This window comes from Cajanus cajan, chromosome 2 (assembly GCF_000230855.2).
Source record: "Cajanus cajan strain Asha chromosome 2, NIPB_CcT2T_4, whole genome shotgun sequence".
NCBI lineage: Eukaryota > Viridiplantae > Streptophyta > Magnoliopsida > Fabales > Fabaceae > Cajanus > Cajanus cajan.
The window spans coordinates 68,011,225-68,035,013 of record NC_138518.1 but is presented as its reverse complement, the minus strand read 5'-3'; the positions used below and the strand labels follow the sequence as shown (position 1 = coordinate 68,035,013).

General features: G+C 31.8%; 4 protein-coding genes and 1 pseudogene across 4 annotated transcripts; 2 read left to right on the top strand and 3 right to left on the bottom strand.

The window, feature by feature from the left end:
• Positions 1 to 2,189: 2,189 nt before the first annotated feature.
• On the bottom strand, positions 2,190 to 5,220 carry LOC109810681 (Amidase family protein). The gene is made up of 5 exons (XM_020374209.3): positions 4,596 to 5,220; positions 3,873 to 4,084; positions 3,358 to 3,594; positions 3,081 to 3,273; positions 2,190 to 2,775 (listed from the first exon to the last, which is right to left on the bottom strand). Exons 1-5 carry the CDS (start codon positions 5,136 to 5,138, stop codon positions 2,416 to 2,418), a joined length of 1,545 nt encoding a protein of 514 aa, XP_020229798.1. The 5' UTR covers positions 5,139 to 5,220; the 3' UTR covers positions 2,190 to 2,415.
• A 4,304-nt stretch (positions 5,221 to 9,524) lies between these two features.
• On the top strand, positions 9,525 to 11,806 carry LOC109789502 (putative CCR4-associated factor 1 homolog 11). Its single transcript, XM_020348470.2, has one exon. It carries the CDS (start codon positions 10,835 to 10,837, stop codon positions 11,684 to 11,686), a length of 852 nt encoding a protein of 283 aa, XP_020204059.1. The 5' UTR covers positions 9,525 to 10,834; the 3' UTR covers positions 11,687 to 11,806.
• Positions 11,807 to 12,533: 727 nt separating this feature from the next.
• LOC109789508 (Ubiquitin carboxyl-terminal hydrolase family protein) lies at positions 12,534 to 14,153 on the top strand. The gene has a single exon (XM_020348478.3). The coding sequence runs from the start codon at positions 12,651 to 12,653 to the stop codon at positions 13,950 to 13,952; it is 1,302 nt and encodes a 433-aa protein (XP_020204067.1). The 5' UTR covers positions 12,534 to 12,650; the 3' UTR covers positions 13,953 to 14,153.
• A 666-nt stretch (positions 14,154 to 14,819) lies between these two features.
• LOC109789497 (kinesin-like protein KIN-12A) lies at positions 14,820 to 22,330 on the bottom strand. Its single transcript, XM_020348460.3, has 16 exons — positions 21,863 to 22,330; positions 21,642 to 21,779; positions 21,471 to 21,554; positions 21,257 to 21,382; positions 21,105 to 21,164; positions 20,954 to 21,007; positions 20,780 to 20,872; positions 19,826 to 19,921; positions 19,374 to 19,519; positions 18,046 to 18,195; positions 17,835 to 17,964; positions 16,910 to 17,740; positions 16,731 to 16,829; positions 16,500 to 16,652; positions 15,563 to 16,402; positions 14,820 to 15,172 (listed from the first exon to the last, which is right to left on the bottom strand). The coding sequence occupies exons 1-16, from the start codon at positions 22,070 to 22,072 to the stop codon at positions 14,900 to 14,902; spliced, it is 3,483 nt and encodes a 1,160-aa protein (XP_020204049.1). The 5' UTR covers positions 22,073 to 22,330; the 3' UTR covers positions 14,820 to 14,899.
• Positions 22,331 to 23,657: 1,327 nt separating this feature from the next.
• LOC145955391 (uncharacterized) overlaps positions 23,658 to 23,789 on the bottom strand; it is a 2,648-nt pseudogene continuing 2,516 nt past the window's right edge.

Here is a 23,789-nt window from a genome sequence, read left to right as displayed (position 1 = left end):
GACGGAAAACTTTTAAAATGAATTATTTTAATTTCTTAAATGTATAATAAATTTTATACTACGTCTGGATACGAAAAAATGGAAAAGGAAAAATAAAGCGAAAATAATTTTAAAAAGATAAAATTTAAGAAATAATTATCCTTCATTTGTTGAATTAAAAAATGAAGGAAAATAAATTGACCGAGGTAGCAAAAATTTATAGAATTCCTTTTTTTATTTAAATATCGATTGAGTTTTATGATTTTATATATGTGAACTAGTATTTTTTTGTAAGTGTTGACGTGCATTTCACAAGTCAAATATTTTTTATATAAAATTAAATTTATAATAAATTATATATAAATAATTATTATATTTAAGTATATAAAATATTTTTTGAATTTGTACAAATAAATACTTTTAAACATGTGAATCATTATTTTTATTTAAGATAAATAATTTATATTGTGATATAAGATTATTTTTAGTTAGTGATATTTTATTTTAAAAATATTAAATTTTAATCATAAATAATATGATAAATAAATAAATAATTGAATTCGATAAAAAGTTAAAAGAATTTCTAAAATACACTCCTGTTGAATTATGACTCCTATAAATGTTTCTTGTATAATATATAGTTTGTTCATATTTAATATATAGAAATATAGAAATTGATTTAATAAGATATGTTTACATCTTGTAATAATTCAAAATTGTGTATTGACCATTGATTTGGAAGAGCCTAATTGACCAAATTCTAAAAGATAAAAAAGATCAAATAAATCTTTTGAAAGATAAATGGTTAAAATAAATCTAAAAAAAATAAGATAAAGAAAAAATATAAGAATGATGATACATGCACGATAACTTCTATTGAGAGTGTTAGTGGATCAAGTTAGATTGGATTTCATTTAGATGGATTAATTATCTCACTCAATTAAAATTCAACTGATTGTGTTAAGTCAAATTTGTGCAATTTTTTTTAATTCAATTCAATCAAACCTAATTAAGAAAAAGTTAAGTTTGGTTAGTTCAATCGAATTAATATAATTAAATTTATTTTTTTATAAAAATTTAAATATTTCATAATAGAAATAAATAATTTAATATTTTGTTGTAAATGTAATGTTATCAACTCATAAAATAAAGGAATAAAGATATTTAGCCTCCTTAAATTTTACACTTTTTACAAATAGACATCACAAAATATCAAGATGTGCTCATTAAAAGTTCGCAACTCACACATTTAGTAAAAGAGACATGTCAAACAATATGCTTTTGATTTTTAAATTTTCTCTATTAACTGTAAGAATAACTTGACATATATATATATATATATATATATATATATATATATATAGAGGAGGGTTCAAACGACACCGGTGTAATTTTTACTAAGTGTTACACCGTTCAATAACTTTAAATTAAACGTGAATTTTATAAATCCAACCGTTAGATTGAAAGTTCATATCTCTTAGATCATATATACAAAATTTTATAATAATCTAAGATGATTTGATACTTCATTTTTATAAAACAAAATTGACGTAATGTATTTATTTCAAAATATACTAAAATATGAACACTTTGATTACCCTTAAGTTGTTGTTCAATTTTAATAAAATTTGACATACACATATAAATTGATATGAACTTTCAATCTAACGGTTGGATTTATAAAATTCACGTTTAATTTAAAGTTATTGAGCGGTGTAACACTTAGTAAAAGTTACACCGGTGTCGTTTGAACCCTCCTTATATATATATATATATATATATATATATATATATATATATATATATATATATATATATATATATATTAAATTATCATGCATTTCAACTTTAAGTTAAACAATTTAATTTCAATGTTTAAAACTAACATTTTCTCATAGTTTAACTTTTACACTCACTCAATATCCTTTTTATTGGATTGAAAGTTTAGGGTTTAAGAATAAAAAAACATTCACATAATGAGATAATGATTAAATCACACATATGAACAGGATATCATAACATAACTTAAAATTTTAAAATATTATGTTTATATATACTCAATATAATAATTTTTAATCGATAATCCATACGAGACTCATTTTACACTTCAATTCCAACACCTCTATCTTTTTTTACTTTCTTTTCTTCACCACGTCATTGTATATTGTGTGTAAAATAACCATTTTTCTTATTAAACCGATCCTTTACGGTTCTTCAGAATTTGGATTTTTTTCATTGTGAAAGCATAATACAAGTTCAAAACTGCAATGAACTTATTGATTGCTTATCCCATTGCGATAGTTTTTGTCAGAAATTTTTGATAGAAGGATGTGACATACTTATTTACTGCTAGTCTAGTCATCATTAAACAAACACTTGGGTATTCCATCAAAATTCTGACCATCTTTTTAACAGTAAAGCACTATTGTAATGAGTCTAAACCTTTGACTTTCGGACTGGTGGGGGCTTCCTGATCATAGTTGCTTGCTCAAAGGAGTAAGCGATTTCGATCAGCTTTGGTTCTGAGCCTTTCAAACCTCCAAAGATAATCCCAAATGGTGCACCCTTCTCATATCCTGCTGGAACACTTACTCCAGGATAACCTCCAATGGCAAGTATAGAACCAAAGAATGAAAAAGGTGCTACCACAGCATCAAGTTTATTTGTTATCATTAATTTCTCAAATCCAATGTGTGACAATCTTGACATGTTTAATACTGCTTCCTTCAGTGTCCCAATTCCTTTTAACTTCTGGGCAATCAACATGAGATCTTGACCATACTCCTCAAGTTTCTCCTGCAATTTCCTCTCCACTGTTAAGTTGCTACTTGAGCTAAATGTGAAGTAACTTTTTCACACAGTCTATTTAGTTTTTGTAGACACTTACAGGAAAAGAAAAAAAAAATAATTCAAAAACTAAAATTAACTTATAAATAAGTTAATGCGTATAAATTATTCTCATATTAAAATTTTCAAAATATGTTTTTAACTCCTGTATAAGTTAAATTTAAGTTACGAAAAAGATAATTTCAATTTTTCTTTTTTATTTCTTCTCTTATAAATGTTTGTACAGAAATTTATTCAAAAAGATTTATACTCACCAATTTTGAGTGTTTTTTGTTGAAGGCTATCACATCATCTAAGCTTCTCACTGGGGAAGCAACTAAGTCTCTGAGGTAGCTGTTCAAGGATAATTTGAATTCAAATCCCATTGCAAACGATTCACTTTGATCATTAAGGATTTCATCAAGGTTTTCTATCTTCAAATTGTCAAGCACAACTGCTCCTTTTTGCCTGAGTTTGAAGGAAGTATATATGAGACTGAATAAATAAAGCCATCAGTAATTAACACTTGAAACAAATAGTAATTTTCATTACCTTAATGTTTTGAAGTGCAGCTCGAAAGTTTCATGTTGTAAAGTACCCTTTTCAAAACCGTAAAAATCTCTCACGACTCCTAATCTCTTTCCTCTCAGTCCATCTTTCTTTAGAAATTGAGCATAGCCACCTTTTGGGACATAATTTGATGCTTTGATTGTTGCCTTATCATTGATGTCGATGCCTGCGATGGTTTCAAGAACGAGAGCAGCATCTGATACAGTCCTGCAAATTGGCCTATACCAGCCCACAAGATGTTGCACGTTTATATTTTATGCAACAAAATGTACTTTGAAAACTGTTCTGATAAGTCATGTATTGTCATGATAAAAGTTTTTCCACTGTCCACAAATAAAAAATTATTATTGATATGACTATTAAGATAAATTTGTAAAAAAGTCAACAAACTTATCAAATGATAATTTGTAATTGAATGACTATATGAAATTATTTTACTTTATTGATGCATAACCTCTGATAAGGGCAAATGGTGCCTTTACCATAGACTTACTTACCCAATTGTGTCTTGTCTTGGGCTGATCGGAACAACCCCTGCTCTACTAGTGAGACCAACTGTTGGTTTAATGCCCACTACTGAGTTAGAACCTGAAGGGCATAAAATGGACCCATCAGTCTCACTACCAAGAGACACTGCCACCAAATTTGCTGCCACTGATATTGCTGGTCCACTACTAGATCCGCAGGGATTACCCAAATTATATGGATTCTGCAGAACACAAATCACATGTTAATAACCCCTTTTAAAATCCTTCACAGCAAAATATTGTTTTCATGCACTTTTTAGCTATTTCCCATAACCTTTCAGTCATGTAGCTACTAAGCAACTAATAGCGTCTAACATAGTTGGTTTATCAGAGTAGGTGAGTTACTGTAAATCTTTCGGTGCCTAGAGACTAATTTCTCTGTACGAATTCATTAAGGAACTGACTTCTCCCATTGAATGATTTTTCATACAAACAAACCTGATGATCGAATCCCTCATCACATGTTTAAGAAATATAATTATCTAGCATCTATGTCACATCATACTTGTACATGCAAATCTATATTGACTCAACATTTGAAACCTAAACATATTAGATTACATTAGATCGACTTTGCAAATTATCAACAATTGGGATATATATATGCTACAAGTAGAAATAAACAGACAGATTAAGAGTTGAGAAGCAAGAACAAGTGAGATTAAAGTAAGAAAAATCAAGTAAATGAATCACCTTTCCATGTCCTCCTCTGGCACTCCAACCACTAGGGGCTGCATTCGACCTGTAATAAGACCACTCACTAAGGGTGGCCTTCCCTAAAATGATAGCCCCAGATTTTCTTAACCTGGTAACTACACCTGCATCTCTAGGCACCACAGAACCTAAAAGTGCAAAAGAGCCTGCAGTGGTGTTCAGCTTGTCTTTGGTAGCAATGTTATCCTTAAGCAAAATGGGTATTCCATGCAACGGTGAAAGAGACCCTGGTGCCTTAGCCTTTCTCTCTTGATCAGCTTTGTCAGCTTGTGATAGTGCATCTGGGTTCAACTCCAACACCCCTTTAAGAACTGGGTTTTGGGTTTGTATTTGTTTGTGGTAGAACTCAACCAATTGCCTTGAGGTTAATTGGTTTCTTTGGAAAGCAAATTGGAGATCATAAACTGTTGCTTCTTCTATTTTGAATCCTTGGGCCGTGGTAATTGGTAGAAAAGATGAGAAAGTGCCAAGAGTGATTAAGAAAATGAGTAAAGAGAAACCTCGTACAATGTTGCAAGCCATGGAAGCAGAGCAACTAGTTATTATCCTCAAGTAACTGAGTTTTTTCTGAATGTTATTGTATTTGTATGTGCTTCTTAATTAATCATTACAGTTGCTAAATATAAAATATGTAGCAATATTCCAACGTGATTCATATCCACAGGCTGTTCACGCACTAAATAATAGAGTGGACCGTGCAGTGACACGGTTATATTGCTTTTCGTCATGTCACTTTATTTGACAATTCTCTGTCTTGATCTTTTTATAAATAATTTGATCTGTGAATTTATTTTATGAATGAGATTATTCTTCTCATCTTTATGAGGTGGACTGGGACAGGTTTTGATGTGTATAAGGTTAAACGTTGACGGGATTGGCTTGTGCTAATAGAAATGGACTTGGAAGTGGATCAAGTTTTGAGATCTTTAACTAGTTTGATAATTAGAAAAGAAAGGAATGGATGAGAAATAGAGTAAAAAAATGAATAAGAAAAAAAAGGTAAGTAAAAATAAATTAGAGTAAAAATTTGATTATTTATTTAAAGAGAAATAGGTGAGAAATAATATTATGTATGTTTAGTAAGATAAAAAAAAATAGGCGAGAAATAAAGTATATTAAAAATAAATAAATAATACAGTAAAAAATATTTTTAAAATTATTTTTTAACCATTTAAATAAAAATATATATTACTAAGTAAATGATATTTTAAAATAAATTAAATCACTAATTAAAAGTAAGTAAATAAGTTTAAAGTAATATTTTTACATTAAAATTTAATTAAAATAATAAATTTAAATTAAGTGAATAAAATAAACATTTAGAATAAATAAATAAAATTCTAAACTTTTATTTAAATAATCAAAATTTTATTCGAATGAAAATTATGTTTTTGAAAGAATCAAAATAACCCAATGAGTTTTGATAAGATTTTTCAGTATTTGGGTCAGACCCAACCCGTTCTCGATACTGTATAGGTCAAGTAACGAATTTTGTGTTTTTAACCCGTTACCGACCCAACTTAACCCAATCATATATATATATATATATATATATATATATATATAATAATAATAATAATAATAATAATAATAATAGTGTTTGAACCATCATTTTCTCAAGACAATACTCACCATCATTCTTATTTAATAACAATTTTTATATTTTTAGTTTGACGCCATTGTAACAATATAATATATTTTTTAAATTTTATTTTGTATTAATTAATGTTGATTTTTTGAATTGATAATAATATAATAAATTAATAAATTTATTTTAAAATTTAATTATATCATTATTTACTTTATAGATTAATAACATTAAATTTACAATAATATATCAAATAATTTACATTTACATTAAAATATTTAAATTTTTATAAAATAAATAAATAAATATAATTTTATTAACTCAATAATTCGTGATTAGATTGAGTTAAATTAGATTTTTTTTTAAAAAAAATTCACAAATCAGACTTAACTCAATCTATTAAATTTTAATTAAATTGAATTTATCTAAACTTAACTCAATCTAATTCGTTTAGCCCTATGCAGAGCAAAGACCCAAAACCTGTCTCTTCAGGACCAGCATAAAATACTCTGATTAGAACTTTGCTCCGCGCTTTTTTATTTTTTTATTTTTTTTTTATTTTTATCTATGAATATGTTTTATATAATATTTTAAAATTAGTAACTAAAAGTTAATCTACAAATTAAAGCAGCCTAATCATTAGTATTTTAACAGACTTTACAACTAATAGGTTTGATTTTGCTCCAAGGTTATTTAGAGGAAACAATACTGGAGTGGAATGAGACCCATTTTTATTTTCTCATACATGAGAAAACAAAAAGGAAAAAAGAGAAGGGCTCTGTCACGCAGCAAGACAATTTTATTATTTTTAGGAGTTTGAGATAATATGTATATATTTCATAATTGTTCTCTTTATTGGAGTCCAGTTTCACGAGATGATCAAGTTATGTTACTACGTGAGAATTTTGATCGTTAGCGTCCAAGTCATGCACACAAGTGTAAACAATGAATATTCTTTTTTATTTATACCACGTCTATCATTAATTACTAAAATCGATTAGGGCATCTCCAATGGAAGTAACTCATTTGAGTTGTTTCATGCATTGGAAACTGAAAAAAGTGGTCCCCAGTATGCCATGTCAGCATTAAGCAACTCAAACAGAAATTCACCCCAATGGTAAGAAATTTTAAAAAATTCAGTTTTCAGAATTTTTTTTCAAATCATTTATGAACCAAATTAAAATTTTTATTAAAAAGGACAATTGCACTACAATAAAAAAAATAAATTATGAAAAAAATATAATAAATAGATATTAAAAAAAAAATAAAGCTTTCAATATATTTTAATATACTTCAAGTCTTCAACGGAACTTTCAAGGTACTTTTTTATTTATTTATTTTTTTAAAATTTTTTTATTTTTTATATTTTAATATTTTAATATTTTTAATTTTTAATTCTTATTTCTTAAAGGATTTTCTTTTTTTTTTCTCTCCCCTTTCCTCTTCTTCTTCTCTTCGTAAAGGGTTTTCTTTTTTTCTCTCCCCTTTCCTTTTCTTCCAAAATGCACGTTCTACACCGTCTATCACCGCCATCGTCGCTGTTGCCGCCGCCACTGCACTGGTCCATCCACAACGTTCACCGGCGCGCCTCCGATGTCTACCAGCGCGCTTTCGCTGGCCACCCACGGTAGAACGTTCACCTCCGCTGTCCACCGACGCGCCTCCGCTGTCCACCGGCGTGCCTCCGCTGTCCACCCGGACGCCGCCGCCGTCCAACCGCGCCTCGCCGTCCTCCGTCATTCTCTGCTGCGCCTCCTTCATTTTAAAAAAGTAAGCAACCGTTGCTTGGTGAAGCAATCCTCTCTCCTCTGCAAGAAACTCTTGCTGCCAGCTCAGCTTTCTCCAATGGTAAGAAACTCATGTTAGAGTTGCTTGATGAGCTAAGAAACTCCCGTTGGAGTTGCTCTTAGATTCTTTTGAATAGTAAAACTTTAATAACAAAGTTGCATATCCATGCATGACTCAAACATGCAACCATTCATTGTGCTGTAACAGCCTTAACATCTTTGATCACACGCTCAATGGTACAATAACTAATTTAGAATTATCTATAAAGGAAATAGATTTTCACTACAAATTTTATTATTAACGACAATTATTTAATGACAATAATTTAATTGTCCCCATATATAAAAATATTAATGCCTAATATATAAGTCACTAAAAATGTATTTATATTACACTAAAGTTTATTATTAGTGACAATTATTTATTAGAAAAAACTTAAGTCACACATCGATTAGAGATAAGATAATTAAATAGTATATAAGTGAGTAATAACTATCACCTTACATGTTCATTTTATAAGATTGACTCCTAATTTATTATTCTAAATTAGTATCAAATCACCTATTATTATCAAATTTAATAGTGTTATAAAACAATTAGAGAGCAACTTTCACCTTATAAATCTCACATTTCTTAAGAGATAAGACAATTAAAAAAATAAATTAAAAAATATAAATAAAAGACAACCCTCATCTTACAAATCCCACATCGAGTAGAGATAAAAAAAGTATATAAGTTATAAATTTAGAAAAGGAAATTAAGAATAAGTTATTTAAAATAAAGGAGACAATTGGAAAAAAAAAATTTTAATAGCCTTTAAAATGACTACTAGAATTGCCACTAAAAATAATAAGTTTTACCGACAATTTAGTAAATCTTTACCAACATTTTATATAAATGTCGGTAATAGTATTAGCGACATTAGATACACCAGCCTTTATTTAAATGCTGGTAAAAAAAATAATGACCATTTATATGGTCGCTAAATAATAAATTAATTGTCACAAAAAAATAATTTTAGTGTAGTGTTTGATAATTATTTTTTTTGTTTCTATCTTATATTTGACTCTATTATTCTTAGATTTAATAAAATTTATTTTTTAAAATTTTTAAATTTTTTTTTAAAACTTTTGTATCAAACTCTATTATCTTTAAATTTAACAAAAACATTTCTTTCAATTTTAAAAATATATATATATAAAGGCAGAAAGTACCTCTTTCCTACTGGTGTTTATAATATATTTTAATGGGTAAAGATCAAGTTTATAATCTTTTGAAAAAATTATTTCATTTTAACTAAAGGTGTTCAACAAGTTGAAGAACTAATTTCACAAAATCTTAAATTGATCTTTGAAATTGACATCACTAATCAATGTGATATCTACTTTTATATAATATATTTTTATTCTATTTTGACCATCAAATCTTATTGTATATCTAAATATTTGTAGACATTTTTAAATTATAAAAAAATTGAGTCTATGTAATGTATAATATATATTTTAATTTTATATAACTAAAAATTATAATAAATATTTTTATTAATAATTGTGTTTTAAATTTATAAATAATTTATATTATGATAAAGTAATCAATTATTGATATAATTTGAAAAAACATTACGATTTAATTTAAAAATAAAAAACGAAAGATTAAAAAAAAAAGATGTTATCCTTAAAGAAAAATGATTGAAAATTTTACGGTTGAATAATGATTTCTAAAAAGAAAATATTTGTTTTAAAAAATATTATTTTATATATTGACAAGAAAGTGATATTATTTGTTTAATATATTATCACGTGTGTATTTCTATACACTTATATTCGTCCGGTTACTAAAAAGAGGTATTCAGTCCAGCTTACTTAAATTAAACCAACTAAATTAATTACAATGTTCTTTAGAAATCTTTTATTCAAAAGATAATTTTGCTTAAGAGATTTTTCATTATTTTTTGTTTAGTTAATATCAATTGATTAAATTTGATCTCATCACTTAATAAATTTAAATATATATAAAATTATCAACTATATCTTTTAACTAAACATGATCAAGAAGTTGAGAACTAATTTTAAAAAATCTTAAATTGATGTCACTAATCAATATAATATCTACTTCTATGTCATATATTTTTATTCAATTTTGACCATCAAACATATATATCCTTATTGTATATATTAAGAAGAAAGTGATATTATTGATTTAATATTATCAGGTGTGTATTTCTATACAGTTGTTACTAAAAAAAAAAAGTATTTGTCCAATTTACTTAAATTAAACCAACTAAATTAATTACAATATAATGTTCTTGGAAATCTTTATACAAAAGATAATTTTACTTAAGAGATTTCCTTACTTTTTGAGTAGTTAATCTTGATTGACTAAATTTGATCTCATCCCTTAATAGATTTAAGTTTTTAATTGGAACTATCTTTTTCAATTGTATATATATAGAGAGAGAGACTATATCTTTTAACTAAATATATTCAAGAAGTTGAAGAAATAATTTTACGAAAGATCTTTGAGATTGATGTCACTAATCAATATAATCTAAGATATTGCAATCTATACTATAAAAATAAAGTTAACTGTGATAAGAAAAAGATTAACACAATATTCTCTCAATCTGATTGACTAAATTTGATCTCATTACTTAATAGATTTAAGATTTTAATTGGAATTATGTTTGAAATACAACATGGCGCTTAAAATCAATATATTTAGATATTAGCGCGGAAACTATGGGAATAAATATAGGTGCAGTCTTTGTTGTGAATTGTCACAGTTGATGAAAACTGATATTTGTTCTTGGCGCTGATGCATTATTCTCCAAAGGCTATATGTTATGGAATCAGAGTTCTCATCAGAGTATCAGAACATGGATTTCCGACGTGATTCAATCGTTACCCGATCAGTATGGGCATGCAACGTGGAGTATGAGTTTCAGTTAATCGGTTCAGTCATCGGAGACTATCCTTTCATCTCTATGGATACAGAGTTTCCCGGCGTTGTTGTTCGTTCCGACCCTTCTCTTCTTCGCTTGCCGGAAAATAACTACGCCACACTGAAAGCTAACGTAGACCGTCTGGACCTGATCCAAGTTGGTCTCACCTTTTCTGACGCTGAAGGCAACCTCCCGAAATTTGGATCCTCTAATTCCTTCATCTGGGAATTCAACTTCTGCAACTTTGACGTCACGCGTCATCTTCACGCGCCTGATTCCATCGACCTTCTCCGTCGTCAAGGTATCGATTTTGAAAAGAATCGCAGATTTGGAATTCACACTGCGCATTTTGCTGCACTCATGATGCGTTCTGGGCTTGCGTGTAACAACAACATTCACTGGATTACTTTCCATGGCGCTTATGATTTTGGGTACTTGTTGAAGGCGCTCACTGGCCGGCCTTTGCCTCAGAATTTGGTTCAGTTTCTGCATGTGGTGAAAAAATTCTTTGGAGTTAGAGTGTACGATGTTAAACACTTGTTGAAGTTTTGCCCTAATCTTTATGGCGGTTTAGACCGTGTTTGCAAGTCTTTGAACCTTGATCGTATGATTGGAAAGAGTCATCAAGCTGGATCGGATAGTTTGCTCACTTTACATGCTTTTCTAAAGATTAAAGATACCTATCTCCAGACACAAGACCAAAATAGCATGCTCAAGTATGCAGGTGTTATGTATGGTTTAGAGGTGCCTTGATTACTCATTACCACACATATTGTGTACTATATATATATTTCTTGTATAATAAACATTTTTTCTTTTCAATTCTGTGCTCTTCTTTTTTATTCTCATCGCACAATTAATTTAGTACTAATAACATGTTCTTATCTTTCGAATGTCTTTTATCATACGCTAGCTTGAAAAAACTTCAAATTTGTTCAAGATTGTATTCAGTTAGATTGTTGGTGTCTGGTTCTAAGGCATTAATTGTATTCTCAATTTTGTTCTATATTTTTAAATTTATTATTCTTGATGTATTTGTTATATTCGGAAATTCTTTGCTCTAGAAACAGTGAAAATTTATCTTCCAGCTATTCCTCGTTGTATGTTTATGTACCTTTTTATTATTTTTTTAAATAAAATTTGAAAACTTTAAATTATCTTTCAATGGGATTTTGTCTGTGTGAATGGTTTCACTATACTAATAAGCCTTTCAGAAAAGTGGACTAGATCAAGGGTTTGTGTTCTACATCTGTATACAAAAGCACATGTTTACGATGTTGTCTTTATCAAGAAATTCGTGCATATTATTTAGAAACGCCGGCTTAGTGTGTTAATTTATCCTTTTCAAATTTTCATTCAATTTGATTTTTTTTTTTTTTTTTATGTTGAGTGTTATCATTAAGAAGATAGTATTCATTTATATTGTTGTTGTTTGGTTCTAAATTTAAAGAATGTTGGTAATATATTTTTTAATATTTTACTAACATTCATTAAATAATTTTTTTAATACATTGTAACTTGATTGTGAATAATAGAATTGACAAACTTGATCAACTTAGTGATATGTTTATATCTTTTGTTAGTGTAACATAATTTAACATTGGTCGATAGTAGCAGCTTGTATCCAGAATACTGGACCCTGCAAGGCCCAACAAAATTGGTGCTGGGCTCAGCAACAAATGACCTTCAAACCTCGGCATAGGTAACGGGAAGAAGCATGTCGGATAATCGGTGGTTAGGTCTAAAAAGGGTTGGTCAGAGTTACCATGTACGATGGATGACGACGAGCAAGAGGGTCCAAGACAGGAGCAAGAAGAAGCGTGTTCACGACCTGGAAGTGGCCACCGAGAAATGGAAGATATCCTCCAAAATCATCTTCCTAATGGAGCTTCTCAAGCAAGAGCCCGAAATGGTGATTCCCGTTCGCTCCCTCGAGCAACACCGCAGACAAATCAACCTCCCCAAGCCACACCCAATCTCCGATTTCCTCCGCAAAACGCCCAACCTCTTCGAGCTCCACAAGGACCACAAGGGAGTGCTGTGGTGCGGCATGACCCACAAAGCCGAGAACTTGATGGAAGAACAACAAAGGGTCATCGAGGATCACGCCGACAAAGCCGCGGAACACGTGACGAGGTTTCTCATGATGTCGGTCGAGAAAAAGCTCCCCTTGGAAAAGATCGCTCATTTCAGAAGAGATTTTGGGCTGCCTTTGGATTTCAGGGCCCGTTGGGTGCACGGGTATCCTCATCTTTTTAGGGTTGTGAAGTCTTTTGATGGGGTTGAGTTTTTGGAGCTTGTGTCTTGGAACCCTGAATGGGCAATCACTGAGTTGGAGAAAAAGGTGGTGAGAGGGGTAACTGAAGAAACTGAAAAAACAGCCAATGATAATATTAACTCCCCAGGGGTGCTTTCACTTCCATTTCCTTTGAAATTCCCTGCGAATTACAAGAGGGTGTATCGGTACTATAGAGAAAAGATTCAGAATTTTCAGGAGATGCCTTATTTGTCTCCCTATGCTGATGCGCGTGGTCTAAAGGCTGGATCTTTGGAATTTGATAAGAGGGCTGTTGCTGTTATGCATGAACTGCTTAGTTTTACTGTTGAGAAGAGGTTGGTCACTGATCATCTCACTCACTTTCGTTGGGAGCTTGTGATGCCTCAGAAGCTCATGAGGCTTCTGCTTAAGCATTGTGGCATCTTCTATGTGTCGGAGAGGGGGAAGAGGTTTAGTGTGTTTTTAACTGAGGCTTATGAGGGGTCTGAGCTCATTGAGAAATGCCCCTTGGTGCTGTGGAAGGAGAAGCTTCTGGGTCTTGTGGGGTATAGAGGGAGGAAGAAGAAGTTTGAGACATGCAGTGATGGGTCTGATGAGGAGGGTCATGCTGGTTTGGTTTTGGATCAGGGTGATTCTGATGTGGAGGACTTGCATGTGCAGTTTGAGCCGCGGGGTACCTTGGATTATGAGGATCCTTTACTTGGGGATGATTCTGAGATGGATGTGGGAGAGATTAACTGAAACATTAGAATTTTGAAACTTCTTGTGGTTGGAATTGTGTTCCTGTTTTCCCATAGATATTTAATTGTTTCAATTAAACTTAGAAGCCCTCGGGAACATGCCAATGGTATACCTTCATGTAAATCAATTTTTGAGGACTGTTTTCTACTTTCATCGGTTAGTAAATCTCCATTGGCCTGTATGGTGCTGATGTTTCGAAAACCTGAGACATTTTGAATGTGTATGGGGCTCAAACTATTGCTAGGATTACGTAGTATAGTTATCAAAATTAGTTCAAACCCATTGGTTTGATTGGAAATTTTTTATAAGCAAAATATTCCTTCAAGCGTATAAAATAAGTTTTATTCACTTTGGGGGTTAGACCGTGCTTATATATTGATAGTATGTAACCTCGGAAGCGTTATAAATGGCAAATCCATTTGCCAAGGAGATGAGTGTAAAATGAACAATATTAATACAAGAGAACCATCCATTTAATGATAGCGACTGCAAAACAGGAAGTAACTAACAATGACACGTGAAAGGGTAAGAGAAAACGATCAACAATAAAATCATACTTTTAAAAATGTGAGGTTTTAGCTCAAATTATTGAAATTTTTGTCAATATACTTCATTATTGTACTTCTTTAATTTCAAAAACCCCGTGTCCTAAACGGTATCGATACCTCACAGCAGACTAATGCGGAAACATGTTACGACTTTGCAAATCTTTTTCAGTATTTTCTGCAAAAAAATGCTTGCTCAGTTCTCGAACGTAAGCTATCAGAAGGATTTAATATAAACAACCCAAAATCCCGAGATAGTAGGCTTAAATCTGCCTATTCAAAACAGGCTTTGGTGCAAGGAAGAGAATTGAGACACAAACCATCATATGAACACCCAGTGGAATAAGGCTTTTGTTATTGAACAAATCATATGAACGAATGAACACAAGCTGGAAGATTAATCTATATGTTGCATGTGTCATAACCAGAGAACCACGGCTGTTCTGCCAATTTTGCAAGCTCACTATCCTCTTCGTTACAAAATAACTCAAATTGACTATCAACATTCTGTGGCACCTTGGTGTCATCAAAAGTAGGTTGTATTTCTTCATTAGGCAAATGTGTTTTGGCATACTGCTTATTAAGTGCGGTAATCTCCTTCTCGTGTTTTTTCTTCAATTTATCAATTTGTTTGTAGGCCTTTGCAGCTTCCTGCTCTGCATCCATCGCCCACTTCTGCAAATAATTTCATCTTACAGAGTTAAACTCAAATAGTTAACTAAGCTGACCCAGCTCTTTGGAAAATAAAATATGTATGCATCAACTATACCAAAATAAAATTGACCTGCTTCTAATGGAATGAACCCGTTAAGATGGGTTTACAATTTGCAACAAATTCATTAATTCAACATAAAAGAATAGGTAACTTAGATGTAGGAAAGAGATCCATTTACCTGAAAGTAAATCTAGGTCACTTACTCCACTTAGAAATTTTTTATAGAATACGAACTTAATATACTGATGATCATGCATAAAAAATTTAGACAATATTGATTTAGGATTTAGGTGATGAAAGAACCAAGTGTCAGTAAATCAATAGAAAATACACATTTATTCATGACATACCTGTGCGGTAATGGAACCTTCTTCTGCTTCTTTAAGTCGCACAAGAAGTTCACCTGCTGCTTGCACTGCTTCAGCAGTATCCTTCAATCGAGACCGAAGACCTCTATTTTCATCTATTATGATTTGCCTTTCTTTTTCTTTATCTGCTTTTAATGCTGAAATTTCTGCAGCAAGGGCATTTATGAATTTAGAGTCTGCACCTTTTACTCCTGCTCTGGAAGCTGCTTTCCTGACATCATCAATTACATCCTGGATCTGTCTATGCCTTTCAAGCAATTGGATATGTTTCTCTTCTAAATCAGCGTACTGTTCTAAAATTCGAGCATGACCCTCTATAGCCATTTGCATTGTTTTATTCAGTTCCTCGGCACACTTCCTCTCGGTATCTAGTTCCTGCTTCCTCTTTTCAGCTAGTGACTTGCTAGCTTCAAGTTCAGCTCTCAGTTTTTCGGTTAGAGAAATCCACCTGCTTTCTGCCTCGGTCCATTGACTTTTTTCTTGCTCAAGTTTTACTTTGGCACTGTCTTCAGTTGATTCTGGATTTGCATTTGCCTCAGTGCTGGCCTCTGTTGAACCTGGAATGGCAGTGAGGTTTGCTGCCGAACTAGGTTCAGATGAATTAGTCAATTGCAATAGCGGATATTGCTTTGTTGTGGATGTAGATGAAGAGTCGACGTAAAAGTGAAGCTGATTTCTTAAATTACATATCTCTTCCATCAACACTTCCCTCTCCCCAAATTGGTAAAAATTCTGATACTCTTGTAACTCATCTTGTACTCTTTTTAACTCTATCTTCATCTTCAGAGCTTCTAGATCATGCTCGTGGTTCTCCTTTAAAATCTGTTTAATGTTGAAAGTAGGAAAGTACTAAATATAAGCATAATTGCATCAAAGATAGTAATCACAAAAACAAAACCTTAAAATAACTTATTTCAACCTTGTTTTCATGTGTGAGGGACACCAGCTCTTCATCCATGAACTCCTTGGTGGATAAAACACCATCCATAAGGTTCTGAAGGCGAATAATTTTATCTTCTCTTATCTGTGTTATTATGGCATTGCATTCTCTCTCATGCCTGTACTTTTGCAACTACAAATATGATTGAAAATAGTCACAATGCAAGACAAAACAATGCCTGCAGACGGTTGTCAATAAACAAAAAATTACCAAGCAATTGAGCTGCATTATCTCAGAAGTCTGCTTTGCACAGAACTCTTCAAGTGCCATTTCTCTCCTTATGGATCCTGCCAAAACCTTCTCTACTGCCTACATCATAGTAGAATAAAAAATGAAAAGTAATATATTGAATTTAAGCCAGAAAATGCAGCTGAGATCCTTACACTTACTTTCAGAATTTGCCTCTTTGGCTTATCAGTAGACTCCGGACATTTAATAGGTACCACCTCCACATTTGAGCTATTGTCAATCTCATTGACATCAAGCTGCATTCTGCTTTTGCAGTTATTACAGGTAAACATAGCATAGTCTTCCATCTTGGCACTATCATCAAGAAAAGTCTGGACTCCCACATCAACTTTGTCCACAGGAAAATTTAGCCTGGAATCTTTGGGTCTCAATGAGAGACTCAATAATGGTGCACCATTACGGTGGCTATCAATAATTTCAAGACCATGGTGGATGCTTGCTGCTAAATTTTCAGTTTTAGTATGGAAATTTGGAGCTGTTTGACTAGACAGAGAAGTAAACATGCATTTCTGATTAACAGTTTTTGTGCCTAAATCACTTTCACCATGATGATTATTCTCAGAAGGAGACTGCTTTAACGAGGTCCTCAAACTTTTCCTGCTGCTGCTGATTGGTGGTGAAAGACCGGGAGTTGGGGATTTGAGAATGTGGGATGTTTCGCATTGAACTATGCTGAGGCTAGCAGGGGTGTCACAATTCATTGCAGCAGTAGGAGAACCAACAGATCCATTAATGGGTGAAAAACCAGCAAAACCTCCATTTGAATTGTGGAGAACTACAGCATGATCCTCAACACCTTCCTCATCAATCTCCATCTCTTCATCACCATCATCATCGACATGAGGTAGTGATAATGGGTAATTGAGGCTAGACTGCAATAAATTCAAACTTCTTTGGATCAAAGCTGCTGAATGAACTCCATTTCCATCACTTGGACTGTAACCATTTGCTTTAACTCGATGCAGCTCATCCTGTTAGATTTCTTACAGTTATAATTTTTTTGAAAAAATTTCATGTACTGGCCAGGTAAAAAGAAAGGAGTGATCATGGTAGAAAAGATATTACCCTGAGTTGGCGTATCACCTCTCGCAATTGATTCACATCATCATGCATTACTTCATTAACAACTGCTTTATTCTTAATAGCTTTGACACGCTGTGCAAATCTCAGTGTACTAAAAGTTTCACTCCTACAACTGCAATGTTATGTCATGAGAAAAAATCCGGCATACATCAAGAGCCAGACAGATTTCAAACCATTAGTAGTTGATATCTACCTTTGTGCTGGGGAAATAGCACAAACCAATGCTAATTTTGCATTTCCTCCAAGAGACTCTTGCAGTAAAAATGTCAACTTGGAATCTCTGTATGGTATATGCCGTTGCTTTCCTGTCTGAGAAACTTCAGCAAGAATGTTGATCAAATTCCTGCAGTCCAATTTAACCTCAGTAAGTAATTGGAAAAGTGGATGAGTAGAATTTAGCACATCGTAAGATATTAATATGATGTATCAGTAAAAATGGTAAGAAATGGTAATTTTCAGCTTTGAATTACATACAGGCAATTGTTAGAGCAAAGTATGTGCTTTGCCAACACTTCCATCAGTGGGCAAGCATTTTCATGTAAACTAATAGAATAATGTAAAACTTGCATTGAACAAAACTTGTTAGGGCTACAAGCTTATAGAGGCCAGCAAACGAATTTCATTGATATAGAAAAAAATCTATGGCAGGGTTCCACAAGAAGTCCTATGGAAGGCTTTATAAAAAGAAAGCACCTTTTTTTTTTACAATTATTAAAGCTAAGAGGATATATATGACAGAGCAACAACCAGTGTATGGAATGAATAGAGTGGTATCAAAAGATTTTCGTATAACAATAATTTTGCACCTAGGTTGACTTTGATGATATACTGTTTACCTTAATATTAAATGCCTTTATTATTGAAAAGTCAATGCCAAAAGGCATTCCTTCTGTGAATGATATTGTTGATAAGTCTTGAATTCATTAAGTATGAACTTGAGATCAGTTTTAGAATCCAAGGCTTTGGTTAAGTCTGAGTATGACTAGACAAATGTAATTGAAGGACATAATACTACTGACATGCTTATTTTCTATTGTAGAATAGATTCCACTAAAGCAGTAGATATCTCTGGGATGAAATCATGAAAGTAGGGATACCAGAAGAAATTCAGCAAGTATGACAAAGCACTCAATTTCCAGAACTGAGAATGCAACCCACAGTGACTGAAATTTCACTAAAATTATTTTCTACCCTCACCCTTTTCTTCCCATTGCTCTATAATTAACTCTCTCTCTCTCTCTCTCTCTCTCTCTGTTGTAGCAATGAACTCCCTATGTTAACCCTCCATCCTTCCCATGAAAAATACTCAGCACATGACTATTATCCTACATTCATGATTCCCATTTTGCTCTCAGTTTCTGCCAATTGACCATTCTTAAAGCTGAATTCATCTTTTCTTTATGTTTTCCATTAAATATGGTACGCAAAAGTTAAAGCTATTCATTATTTGTGATTGATTGTAATTTGTATTTCAACTCTGATATCAAATATCAATGTATAGAAACACATTTTAAACCATACCCAAGCTGTGAAAGTGATCTATTAATATTGCCAGCTTCCTTCAAACGGTCTCCTGCTGCACCTGTTAATTTTTGCCGTTCTGACCCAGCTAGATCAACAAGATTTATTTTGCTTGTTCTAAATCTGCTTACACCATCTGCAGGGCTCTGTAAAGTGAAAATATGAACTCACTTCAATACATCTTCTATTTACAAATTCTATTGTGAGGCAGAGAAATATCTGGCAAACAGAAGTTCTCTTGATAAACAGGAGAAATGAAAAGCATAAATTCAAGGTTGCTAGTTTTTCATATTCCAATATAGAACATTGTTTTTTTCTAAAATTTGTCTAGTTAAAGATTGTTAAATGTCTGGCCTTCCTATCTACATACTATCCATAATAAAAAATTCTCTAATATAATTAAAAACTATATTATTGAACAATCTCCTAGCCACGAGAGAAGAGTGCATCACCTTGCATCGAGATTCAACCACACAAGTAAAAACAGTATGTGAACGTGAACTTTCAGAATTGATACTCGTAGCACCAATTCTCCTGTTTAACAAACCCTGTGTAATGGAAGGTATATAATAGTAAAAACACAAAATGAGAAAAGAATAAAGGAAAATCATTGCAATTACGAAATTTGGAGCCCTAAAATATAGAGAAAAAAATATAATTTGAATGTGTTAGGCGTTAGGCCTCTTGGGATCTTTTGAAGTTCACAATAGAAGTTCCTAAGAATTTAGAGCCTGGTCTCTCCCGCCTAAAACTGGTTGACCAATTTGCTTCAATTGCATTTTATTACCTCTATTTATATCCTACACCTCTGCTTCCGCAATACAAGAGCTAACAAACTAACTACTTCTCTAGCAGCTTTAACTTTGACTAACAAGGCCTGAATAAGGAAGCTGACTCACTTGGCTATTCTTATTCCCTCTTAAGAGTCTTAACAGATATTTTCCTAGTTGGGTCTATTTGTAACAGCATACACAGTTATCTGACATGAATTGTGGGAATCCACCCCCCCCCCCAACAAATTAGTAGTATCTAGAAGAAATGGAAATAAAAAGCATCTTACAGGATCAACTTTGTATTACATATCCATCATATTGATAAAAAAAACTAAAATAAGCAACTTTATATGAATTCCTATAGAATTTTGTTTTGATTTCCTTTACTCTTCAATGCCTTCAATATATATACATGACACAAAAATTTAATTTTCCACAATAAATGACATGAATATTCACCATTTGTTTGTCCATGCATTCAGAGCATCAAAAGTTAACTTGCTACAGTACAGCAATCTAAGAGTAGCTCTACAAAGGCTAATCATATTGCTAGATATTGCACTTAGCAGGATGCTTAAATTGGAGTCATAGAAGAAAGAGAACACTAGTTAATACAAGTCTGAGGAAGCAAACCTTCATCAAAAGCTGAGTCACATCTGTCTTCGAACAGACTTGTTCCTCTGTAAGATTATCAACATAGACACCAGATTTGACATCTTCTCTAATCTGAATAAGCAACCAAAGACCAATTCTAGTATAACCCAGTTAAGCATGATGAAGGGAAAACTATAACAGCATAGATTTTACCTGTAGGTTTCCTTGATTTGGATCTAATAGATCTGTTATTTGCTCATTGTATATCTGCAGCATAACAAATTCAAGCATCAAAAGGACCGGATAACAAGGTCAAGCAGAAGAGGAACATAAAAAGAAATTATCAACTGTCATTCAATTCAACCTCAAGAAAAGAGCAGCGGCACTGATACTTGACTTCCTTGTCATAATGCTTAATTTGCTCCTGCGCACGAAACACAACAATCAGCGATTCAGAATCACGACAAAGTTCATATAACCATCAAAGGATTTAACCGGGATTAGTACTATGCATACTTCATTTATGCGAGCAAAGAGTCTTTCAAAAACACGAGGCGCGAGGCCTTGCTGGTCATTTGCTGAATCGTCATCTGACAAAGCATTGGCGGGACCCCACATGGTATAAGTCTTCCCACTCCCAGTCTACCCAAAATTTCAAAAAACCAATACAATTAACAACGAGTATGAGTAACAAGACAACATAACCGCACAATGAAAAATTGAAAGAAACCTGCCCATATGCGAATACAGAACTATTGAATCCAGCCAAGCAATTTTCAACAAGAGGCGCCCCAACAAGCTCGAAAATATCTAACTGGAGAACAAAACAGGAATGCAATGAAATCACCATAGAGACACAGAGAACAGCGAGTTCAAAATAGTAATAAACTTCCAATCATGCCTGAGTAGCGTTGGTGTGGGCTACGGAATCAAATGTGAAACTCTGACCGTTGATGGACAAGGAATCACTGGAAATCCTCTGAACTATAGAATCTCCGTGGTCCATGTCTTCACACGCAGGCCTCATCCTGACAATAACCTAGAAAGCAGAATATTAAAATTGTAAATAAATGAACAGAGAAAAGAAAGAAAAAAAAAGTAAAAATGGCGAATGTTGCTGACCTTGACACCAGAATCGGAGGCTGTGGGAAGTGAATGGTCGGAAAGTTTGCGCTTGAGGGGGTTAGGGGGTTTGGGGGGCCAGGGGGTCTTGAAAGGAGTGTCCTTGGGGGGTTTGTGCTTGCGAGTGGGTCTGGGTTTTTTGAAGGCTTTAGGGAGATCTGCGGAAGAAGGAGCGTCCCGACACCGAAAGATTGCATTTTTTGGGAGCATAGTTGCAGAGGAGAGAAAGTGGGGTTTGGGTTGAGACTCGAGAGTGAGTGAGAGGGATAGAGGAGGAAGAAAAAAGTAGCCGTTACAAGAGTTGCAAGGGATTTGAATTTAGTGACAGCACATGTGCGCTTCTGGTGTGTACGTGAGAAAATAAAGGTATCTACTTCAAACTCTACTCTTTTCATTAATTCTCTATTTTAAGTGAAGATGACAATTTATGTCAAAAAATGAAAAACTGAACATGAGAATAGAAAGAAAAAAAATCTAGTTCTTTCTATTTTTTATGTAGTTTCTTAACTAGTGTTTGGTTTATGTAAAAAAATGGATAAATATTTATCTTTCTATAATTAAAACTTGTAATAAATTAATATATTTTTTTAAAATTATTAAAAATTGTATTTTAGATTTATAATAAATAATTTATACTATAATATAAATTTATTGACAATTTCTTTAAAAATTTCTAAACTTTAATATAAAAATAAGGATAAAAATAATATATTGAAAAAAAATAGTTAAGAAATTAAAGTTAAGAATATGTTTAAAAACAAAATTCAAATTTAAACGCTTAATATATAAAAGTAAGCATAAAACTTTTATTCATTCATTTGTGTCGTGTTATATATTTTTTCTCCTTTTTAGTAGGAAAATAATTTTAAAGTATGAATAAACCAATACTTAGAAGCATAAACAAAGATGGATTTGTGAATGAGAAAGAAAAGTCTTAACTACTATCATTTTGTATTCTCAAACGCAGGTCAGGGGTTCGAATCCTGCCTTGTGTATGCAGTGGCGTTAAATCTTGGGACTAGCTATCTCACATTTTAAAGTACCTCCAAGGTAGCGAGGAGAATAGTCACTATTATCGGCGGTGGATTTATGTATTTTTAAAAATTATTAACTAAAAAATATTTGATTTTAGAAAAATCTTAAAAATTATTTTAAACTTATATATAAACAAACTCTTAATCTTTTTGAAATTTGTTTAGATACAACCATTTAAGTTTTTTTAAACTTTATTTCCAAAATAAAATAATTAATTTTAGAGAATTCATAAAAGTTATTTTAAATTTGTATATAGACAGACTATTAATCTTAATTTGTTGTACATCAATTTCATCACAATTGGAACATGTGAGAACATTCTCAAAAGAAAATTAGTATTTATACCTATATATAAAAATAATAATCCATGAGGGAAAGTTAAATTGTACCTATACAAAAAATTCAATATTTTTGTTTTGCATAAACACAAGAAAAGTTGTATTTATATAAAATCAATACATCTTTTAATAAAGTTTGTCAAGTTAAGACAAATTCATGAGGGAAAGTTAAATTGTGCCTATACAAAAATTTAATATTTTTTTTCCGCATAAACACATAAATAGAGTGTTGTAAATAAGGTGATAAACATAAATCTTACATCTTTTAGTAAAGTTTGTGAAATTAACACAAATACCAGAGGAGAAGTCAAATTTAGACTATGCAAAAATTTAATATATTTTTTTTTGCATAAAAACATAAATGGAATGATGTAAAAAAAACATATATTTTATATTAGTTCTTCTAAACTATGAATATTACTTTTAGTTTTGATTAAGATGATAAGTTTCACTATCTTTAAATAATTATAAACAAAATATTATTTCACAAGTCTTTGTCAACTCAACACAATCAAGGTTTATTATCTTTAAACAAATATATGCAAAATTAAGTC

Excerpts from the sequence above, each read along its gene's own strand:
- LOC109810681 (XM_020374209.3), bottom strand. The coding sequence starts at position 5,138 with ATGGCTTGCAACATTGTACGAGGTTTCTCTTTACTCATTTTCTTAATC. Across the intron at positions 4,085-4,595 it reads CCAGAGGAGGACATGGAAAG|AATCCATATAATTTGGGTAA; the intron begins GTGATTCATTTA and ends TGTGTTCTGCAG. Across the intron at positions 3,595-3,872 it reads CCAAGACAAGACACAATTGG|GCCAATTTGCAGGACTGTAT; the intron begins GTAAGTAAGTCT and ends GGGCTGGTATAG.
- LOC109789502 (XM_020348470.2), top strand. The coding sequence starts at position 10,835 with ATGGAATCAGAGTTCTCATCAGAGTATCAGAACATGGATTTCCGACGT.
- LOC109789508 (XM_020348478.3), top strand. The coding sequence starts at position 12,651 with ATGTCGGATAATCGGTGGTTAGGTCTAAAAAGGGTTGGTCAGAGTTAC.
- LOC109789497 (XM_020348460.3), bottom strand. The coding sequence starts at position 22,072 with ATGCTCCCAAAAAATGCAATCTTTCGGTGTCGGGACGCTCCTTCTTCC. Across the intron at positions 21,008-21,104 it reads GCCGCTGCTCTTTTCTTGAG|ATATACAATGAGCAAATAAC; the intron begins GTTGAATTGAAT and ends GTTATGCTGCAG. Across the intron at positions 20,873-20,953 it reads CAAATCAAGGAAACCTACAG|ATTAGAGAAGATGTCAAATC; the intron begins GTAAAATCTATG and ends TTGCTTATTCAG.